General features: G+C 37.7%; 1 protein-coding gene across 1 annotated transcript; it reads right to left on the bottom strand.

Moving 5' to 3' along the window:
- Positions 1 to 6,300: 6,300 nt before the first annotated feature.
- LOC131077740 (uncharacterized) lies at positions 6,301 to 6,861 on the bottom strand. The gene has a single exon (XM_058015293.2). It carries the CDS (start codon positions 6,859 to 6,861, stop codon positions 6,301 to 6,303), a length of 561 nt encoding a protein of 186 aa, XP_057871276.2.
- Between the last annotated feature and the right edge of the window lie 2,708 nt (positions 6,862 to 9,569).

Raw genomic sequence — 9,569 nt, 5'->3', positions numbered from 1 at the left:
TCATCACATAGAAACATTTAACTGCATAAAACATATGGTGATCGGGTCATGACTTTGACGGAAATTGATAATGTTCTAGCGACATGGCCACCCCCAGTCGGTACAAAATATTCACCATTTCCCAGGTCATCAACGTGAAAAATTTTCCATTGGTGAATATTCGCCACTAAAGTAATATCTGCAATTATCTCCTTAATCCCCTCTTTGAGGGTATCAATCTCCTTCCCCACCCACTTCCAACAATTCTCCTAGCTTATAGTCGTTTCCATCACCAGATTCATCAGAGAACTTTCCTTCTGTGAACCACTATCCACATCTTTAGGCAGAGTCCCCTGCTTCTCCTTCAGGACATTAAGAGGAATGTCCAATTTGATTTCCTGGTCCAAGGTCTTGGGAGCATAGTCTTTAGCAACCAACTTCTTCTTTTTGGAATAAGGCGCAGTTTTAGAAATCATCTTGCTGGTCGATTTATATTTACTTGCAGCCCATCTGGGGGGGTTGTTGCTACTATGAGTTCCAGGAGTGACCAACATCTCACCCTCTTCAACTGGCTTATAATCAGGGTCAACAAAGGGTTTGGCGCTCCCACTATCCTCCATCTCCATAGCCGAATCAGAGACATCTTGAACATTAGTATTAGGGATTTGGCCTTTCATAGAGAGAGAGGGCACAACTTCAAGGGCTTTGGCATACTCCATAATGAGCACAATAATCCCTTCATGGAGGACCGGATTATTTGGATTCTCAGCATGTTTTTCAAGACTATTCTCTAAAGAATAAACCAGATAGAAAGGAATTGAAATAACTTTGCCATGCCTAAAGTGATTCAAGATGGTAAAATGATAAGAAAAGATACTAGCATATCTACCATCAAGCGTAATGTACCTTATGATGAACTCGGCGATGTCCGCCTAGGGAGCCATAAGATCCTTTCTGTTGTAGCCATCATCAACCATTTTATTAACTCTTGAATGCTCCTTATCTTTATCAAAAAAATTTGCCATGTCTTCCTCCCCTATTTTTCTGTCTCTGTGAAACCTTCTGCCATTCATAGCCAAACCTGTAACCGTAGCCACCAGGGTTTCATCCATTTGATAATTTGCACCATAAGCCCTCAAAACCCCTTTCTTCCACTCGTTGACAAACATTTCCATGAGCAGAGGAGAAGGGCCATGGAGTCTTTCCAAGAAGGGAACCATTCCCCCATCAACAATTTCCTGCCACACCTCCTTATTTTTCTTCCATTTATCAAAAGTGGGCGGTTCTTGCCTATTCTTGACCCCACCCATAATGGTCTGAGTCGTCAAACAAAAGCAAGAAATGGGCCACACCAGACAAGTCTCCAAACAGAAGCAGGATAGGGGTCACACAAGAAGACAGAAAATCCAGGCACAAGGGAAGTTTCTAGATCTTTGAATAGGGAAATCGAAAGGAAACCATTTCCCCGACAACTTAATCAAATCATGATTGTTCTTCATTGATTATCGCAAGTGGATGGTATCATCATATGCTAGGTCACACAATTTTTTTGGGAAAAAGTCCCGATTGCTCCACCATTTTTCCGCCACGTAGCCCATCGCCATATTGGCCAATAAAATCATTGCTTTATTGCCTTCCTGAAATATGTGAGAAATTTTGAATTCATCCAACTCTTTAATTATATCACAACAATCTTTGATCAATTTGAAAATAGTCCAGCTAGGATCCGTACGCCCATTCAAACAATTGATAATGTTGAGTGAGTTAGATTCCAGCCAGAACTTTCTAAAACCTTCACTTTTAGCCATGTGTAACCCAAAATGGGCAGCACTAGCCCTCACAAAATGGTTGGACTGGGTGCGCAGAGGGAGTGCCATCACAGAAACAAACAGACCCATATGATCCCTAGCCACTTCCCCACACCCAGCCGACCTAGGATTACCTTTAGCCACCCCGTCCACATTGATTTTGATCCATCCCATAGGGGGGAATGCCATAGAACATTTTGTCTGCAATGGAGATATTCCAGCCAATTTATCACCCATTTGATAGTATCCCACTCCTCCTGGAGAGTAGGGAGGGGATGGTCATTCCTTCTACTGGGGAAGGAGTGAAGAAAATTCTCCTCGATAGCATTTCTAATTCTAATAGCCACAACAAGCATAGGAGATTCCAAATCTCTAAAAACTATTGTTTCTTTCTTTCCAAATACCCCAAGCAATATGAGAAAGAGACATATTCCAGAGGACTCCCAAAGCCTGATTGTCAAAGGGGCACTTGCATTCAAACCACAACCTTTGAACAAAATCAAGGAAGACCCAATTAGTGTTCCAGATATCAAGGAAGAAACTCCAGATATCCATGGCAAAATAGCAGTGCAACAACATATGAACAACATTTTCCTCTATTTCTTTGTATAGGAAGCATATATTAGTAATAGGAAGACCTCTTTTGCAAAGGTTGTCAATGGTAGAAATCTTACCTTGCATGAAAAGCCAAAAAAAGATGTTAATTTTCAGAATTAAACGCTTATTTCAGATACTAGCCTAGAAGGGGGAGGGAGAAAAATTTCTCGAGATGAACTTGTAGGCATCGACAACCTTGAATTTCCCTGAAGAGGAGAAATTACAAAACACTTCATCCTCCACATGAGAGTGAGGGATATGAATATAGTTTAACCAGGGTTGCAAAGGTATCATATCATTATCCACAGATTTGAGATCTAACCAGACTACATCTCTAATATAATCAGCCACCCAGGAGCCAATTTTTCTGACATAATTCTTTGAAAGGAGGAGCCCATACAAAATCCAAAAGGGGGCCATCACCAATCCACTAGTCCTCCCAAAATCTGATTTTAGTTCCATTCCCCAACACCCATCTACAACCATGCAATATAATATTGGTGGAACCAAAGAAATTGCTCCATAAATTAGAGACAAAGTTGTGAAGGTCATAAGATTCCAACATGTTTTGGATACCCTAGATGTGATATTTATGTTTGAAAATGTCAATCCATTCATTATTCTCTTTAAGACATCTCCACAGTTCTTTGGCCATCAAGGCTTTATTGAAATCTCTCAGATTTCTAATGTCTAGCCCCCCATGGAATTGGGAAGGCAAACTTATTTCCAAGCCACAAGATGCAACCTATTCTTAATTTCAGTCCCAGTCCACAATTTGTTTTTTGAATTCTTTCTAGTCTATCAACAAATTTGGTGGGAATTTTGAATAAACTCAGAGCATACACTGGGAGGCTCTATAGCGTGGCTTTGAGTAGTTGGATCTTACCATGTTGGCTTAACAAAGCACCTTTCCACCCAGCCAACTTATTCTGGAATCTATCAATAAGATTTACCTAGAAGGAATCTGGGGCCGGACCATGGCAGAGTGGTAGACCTAAATAAGAGTCAAACAAAACCCCAACTTTACACCCTAGAATCATGGCAATCCTCATTTTCTTGTGCTCCAGTGTGTTAAAGAAAAAAATTGAGCTTCTAGCCAAGCTTATTTTTTGTCCAGTGCCTTGCTCATAAGTATCTAGAGTCTTTTTTAAATTCTTAGCTTCGTTAACCAAACTTTCCCCCATCAACAAAGTATCATCCACAAATTGTTGGTGAGAGAAGGTAGAGGCCTGAGAAGAGGGTCGTAAGCCCAAAAGATTACCTTTTCTAACTTCCCTTTGGATAATTTTACTGAGAGCTTCACTCATCGGAATGAAGAGGAAAGGAGATAAAGGATCCCCCTATCTAATGCCCCTTGACGCAGAGAAGAAACCAGAGGCAACCCATTGATCAAGACTAAGAATTTGGGAGTGGACACACATTGATCAATAATCTGGATGAAGTTATCTCCAAATCCAAACGCCCTAAGGATCCTGAGAATAAAACTCCAATTGACTCTATCAAAAGCTTTCAACAGATCCAATTTCAAAAAAAAAAACCCATTTTTTTATTGATAGATAAGGAGTGAATTTTCTCATGCACCACAATAACAGAATCCAAAATCTGCCTCCCAGGAACAAACCCATTCTGGTGTTTTGAAATTAAAGAGGGGAGGTATTTCTTAAGCTTGAGCACCAGGATCTTGGTGAAACTTTTATAGATAGAATTGCATAGACTAATAGGTCTAAAATCCTGAAAAGAATAGGCATCAGGTTTCTTGGGAATGAGGACAAATAAGGTGGCATTCAGCTCCTTCAGAAGAGAGTGGGACCCAAAAAACTCTTGCACAGTGATGACCACATCAAAGCTTAAGATCTGCCAAATTTTTTGGAAGAAGAACAGAGGGAAGCCATTAGGGCCAGGGACTTTGTTACCTTCAAAAGAGAAGACCGCATTGCGAACTTCATCATGAGTGGGGATTCTGGTTAGCTCCAATTTCATATCCTAAGAGACAATATTGGGAAATTCTTGCAAGATCTCATCTTGGGCCAAAGAATTAAGAGGATCATCAACTGATAGGAGATTAGTGAAGTAATTGATGGCTTCCTGGCAAATATCTTCATGCTTATCAATCCATCTCTGCCCATCCTGAATTTTACTGATTCTATTAACAACCCTGTGCTTGAGGGCCGTCATATGAAAAAACCTAGTATTTTTGTCACCACTTTTAAGCCATAAGGCTCTAGATCTCTGCTTCTAGTATTCCTCCTCTTTGGAAATAATATCATGCAGTTTAGTTAAAATCTCAATTTCTTTGTTTGAGACGTCATTATCAAACCCAAAATCTTGGATATGCTTTTGAACCTCCTCAAGATCCAGCTTGAGCTTATCTTTAATTTTGAAAATATTACCAAAAGAGGACTTGTTCCAACATTGAATATTGGACTTGACATTGGATAACTTCTTGGCAATACAAAACCTGGTCGTACCCTAGATATCAATATTCCACCACTCTATAATTTTATCATGGATGTCAAGGGCCATCAACCACATTTTCTCAAATCTAAAGGGGTATGCCTTTCTTCCAGACAATGGAGTCACCGAAAGACAAATTAAGAAGTGAACAGATCCTAATCGGGTCAAGGCATTGAGTTTACAAGAAGCATTATGAATCCAATCAGGAGAGACAAGGCCCTATCCAGCTTAAGCTGAATGAGATCCTCCCCATTGTGTTTGTTAGACCAAATTAGTTTAGCCCCAATAAGATCCAAGTCCAATAGGCTCAAATAATTAATCATGTTAGCCAAGTCTTGTCTACTATCAATAGAAATAGGCATGCCCCTAGATTTCTCCAAGTTTGAGAGAGGGGTGTTGAAATTGCCCAGAAGAATCCATTTCTTATTATGGAAAAGTGATCTAGCATGGCAAATGGAAGAACAGAGAACTTTCCTATAAGTTCTCCCATTAGGAGCATAAATGTTGGAAATAATCCAAGAGGATCCATCTTTAAGATTATAGAACCTAGTAGCAATGTGATTAGGAAAAGAGAGAACCACCTTACCACATAATAGTCTTAGATTCCAAAGAGTGGCGATACCACCTGAGGCACCATCTACATCAACACAGTGATCACCACAATCTCCAAAAATCGCCAATTTAATCTTTTCCACTTTATTACCAGGCATTTTAGTCTCTTGAGCAAGGCAAATATCTGGCTTATGATCCCTAACCAAGTTGGATATAAGATCATGCTTATGGGGATGATTCAATCCCCTTATATTTCATGAAATAATTTTCATTTAGCAAGAGAGGGGAATCACATCCCCATTTTTGGTAACATTCTCTGGGCTTCATCCACAATGGAAGCCCGACTCTGCCTATCTCCACTAGCCACATTGGGTGGCCTCCCCACCTCCCTTGAATTCGACCCACAGTCTGCTTTTTGTCTATTTCTAGTTGAAACCCCCCTAGAGACCATACTAGATTGGCCAATAGTGGAGTTCCTTCTTCTATTTTTGGGTTTGACCTCAATAAAAGGACATGAGTCCTCTTGGGATGATTCTAGAGTGAGAGAAACCTGGGGTTTCACCTCAACAGAGTTACCTATATCAATGACTAGTTGAATGGAAATATCCGGGATAGTCCCATTAGTACTAATAGTATTCCCTTCTTCATATGAAGTATTCACAACAGGGGATTCCCAAAAATTCTCCTCCGAGAGCGAAGGGTTAGGAGCAGGGGCCATAGGTACATTTGAAGTAAAACCAGCTCCAGGCAAGACCCCATCACCCACAATCGAGGGAGGGATAGAGGGATCAAGAGATCCATTTGAATCATTGCACAATCTTTCTAGAGGAGGATCAGAGGGCAAGGCATACCTCTTCTCTAAGAGAGGCTTGTCATTCCTCTTTCTCCATTCCTTCTTTGGCTTAGATGGTCACTGCCTAGCCCAATGACCCACTTTTTGACAGTGGAAACATGCAAAAGGGATGGATTCATACTCCACTTTCTGTACCCATCTGCCCAACTTAGAGAAAAGATCAATCTCTCCTGGCATGTTTGTAGACTGTTTGTTATTGACACACATTCTGGCATAAACAAGGCGTCTTTTAGCTGCAGTCATTGGGTCAATTGAAGTTATCTCACCAAAACAAGTCACAATTCCCGCAAAAATCTCTTCTCCCCATAACTCCATGGGTAAACCTGGCAATATGACCCAGATTGGGGCTTCATTATATTCCCAATCTTTGGGATTAAATCTTGGTTCCCACTTTTTGAGGGCCAATGAGGCTTTTCCCAGCATCCAAGGACCACCTACCAAAAAAGATTGAAGATATTCCTCACAAGAAAATGAAAAAGAGAAAAAACCACCAGCCATAGAAACAAGATCAATTTGACCCTTACCCTTCCATTTTCTAGACACCCAGGCTCTAACAGCCTCAATATTGGGATGTGGTCCAGCAAACTTACCCACCAAGACTAAGTTCATGTGAGCCATATTCTGATCCACAATACAGTCTGGGATAGAGATGGAGCAAGCACCAGACTCTAGGTCAACTTTATGCAGAACCAGCAAAATGGCCTTACCCTTAAGCTTAGACCCAATTAAAGAAGCCCATTTCTTATTGCACTCCGTAGATAGAATCTTAAAAAGACCTCCGCATTATTGGGGCCCTCAACACCACCAGGTTTGTCGGAGATGATGGATTTACAATTGGTAGTATTCTATAGGGTACCACCTTCCCAAGTATCATTTGAGACCCCATCTGTGGGATCAAGATCTGATTCAGAAGAGGGGCGAGTCACGGGGGAAACCCCTAGACCCCTAACACATGGGAAACCCACACAAGATCCATTCAAATTCAAACCTGAACGAACCAAAACTCCCACTCCTACACCCGCTCCTGCTCTTGCTCATGTTCCTGCTTCGTTCATTGTTAAAATGAATCTATTGTTAAAGCTCTTGGTTCATTTTGAATGTTATATTTAATACTTCATCTAATATTTGTGGCAGAGTTAAATTTGATGGGATTTTCTTAAGGGTAAATCTACAATTTTCCGTATAGTTTGTAACATATCGATTTAATAAATATTTTTTTGGATTTTTTTGTTTTTATGTGATTAGTTGATTATATTTTTACTTGTGGTTTTTAGAATTTTCATTATGAAGTATTTGGGGAAAAAATCCTTGTCCACATGTGTTATCTTCGTAATACATTTATGTGTGCAGGGCATGGTTTTAAATGTTTTATTTATTACTCTAGCTAGTATCTGTGGTAAAGTTAAATTTGATGGGTTTCATTTCAATTGGTATTTTTGAATGTTACCATTTGAGCAAGGGTCGATGAAAGGCTGAGAAAGGGTTTTGAGGTATGGTGACTACTTTTTCTTCGTCCTAGTTTGTTGGTTTAGCTCTAGCATGGCTTAGTGCTTAAACTATAAATTGGCATTGCTATACTATTAAAATGGCTTGCAATTTGTTCTTGGTTTAGCTATGGCGACCCCAATATGATTATGTACTTTAAAAATCTTTTTTTGGTAGGAAGAAAAATTTGAATTAGTGTTTACGAAATTTCGTCAAACAAATTCTACACATTTTTTGGCTCCTCACGAGACATATGGAATTTTTGTTTTGACTTGTCTGTACAATAAACTAAACCACAATTAGATGAAACCCTAGGAAATGAAAAGCTAATTCAAGATCCGAACCAAACAAAAACCCATGCAAAAATCTTCAAGACGTGAAATAAAAAACACATTTCCGTAATCCAAAGAAAACTCATTTAGCAAAAAAACAAACATGAGGTTCGGTTTCACCAAACTCTTCACAAAAACATGCCTTTCGAAATGTGTCTTATAATACCCTCAAGTATGGATCAAAATTGATGATAAAAAGATTAGAATTTCACATTTCCAATAAGCAAGTTTAATAGTCTCTTTGCAAATGTTGTCAAAAAACTTTTTTAGGTTTGGATTGGGAACATTTTTTATTTATATTTTATTTAGCAATAATAACTACAAGGTGACCATCATATACTTTGTCTTTGCTTAATCTAATGTGCATTTTTATAATTCTATTTTCAAGGAATGCTTACCACATTTTGAGGATAAGCTAGTTAAACCATACCAATTATTTAGTCCTTAGTTCCTATATGAGAAAAGGACTAATGTTTCTAGTTTAGCTTATTGCTTATTGATTGGTGCAGATGAAAGGTGAATTTGCAATTTCCTCTATTGTTTGCAACTTTTAGTTTTTTGTTGGTGATTTCTAAAATTTCTCATTGCTACCTCTTATACAGGCAAAGGACAAATGTTACCAGCTGAGCTCGTTTCTTATTAATTAGTGCAGATTGAAGATAAATTTACAATTCCCCCTCTAGTTTGTGGCATTTAGATTTTATAAATAAATCATGGGCATGTGCAAGATCATGAGAGGCCAAAAAAGTGGTGATATGAAAAAAATTATCTTTTCCGCTCACCAAAACATGCAAGAAATCTATGTTGACTTTTTGCTTGGCTTGGATGTAAGTACATGTAGCCATGGCAAAAGCCAAAGCATAACAAATACTGGAAAATATCGAACATCTAAAACTAGCAATCATATATATTATATATTATATGACATATAATATATAATTTTATAATATATAATATATTATATACTATATTATAGTCATATATAATATAATATATTATATATAATAATATTATATAATATATATTACATTATATTATATTATATTATATTATATTATATTATATTATATTATATTATATTATATTATATATTATGTAATATATAATATAGTATTGATTAATACTATATTATATATTAATTAATATTATCATATATTAATAATTATACATCGTATTTTCAAAAACATGGAAAAAAAGTTACCCGACTGTGGTTGCTCGTTGGTCCTTTTTACCCACAGGTTTGGCATTTTAAAGCAATTTGATATCCACTAAAATCCGATATTATATTCCTCAAGAAAATTTTCATCAAATCTAGGCATTAGGTATGAATTTTTTTTATTTTCTTATCTTTTTATCATTCATTTGCATTTTTTGTTTCTTTTTTCAAATTTTTTGTTATAAATTAGGTTTTTTATATTTCAAATACACCATTATTTGAAATTTGTTAATTAAATCAAAATTTTCAACTTCAATCAAGTAAAATGGCTAGTAAAAATGAGAATCCACAAC

This window comes from Cryptomeria japonica, unplaced genomic scaffold (genome assembly GCF_030272615.1).
Source record: "Cryptomeria japonica unplaced genomic scaffold, Sugi_1.0 HiC_scaffold_105, whole genome shotgun sequence".
NCBI classification, from domain to species: domain Eukaryota; kingdom Viridiplantae; phylum Streptophyta; class Pinopsida; order Cupressales; family Cupressaceae; genus Cryptomeria; species Cryptomeria japonica.
The sequence above is the reverse complement of the archived record's forward strand: the minus strand, read 5'-3'. Positions and strand labels throughout refer to the sequence as shown.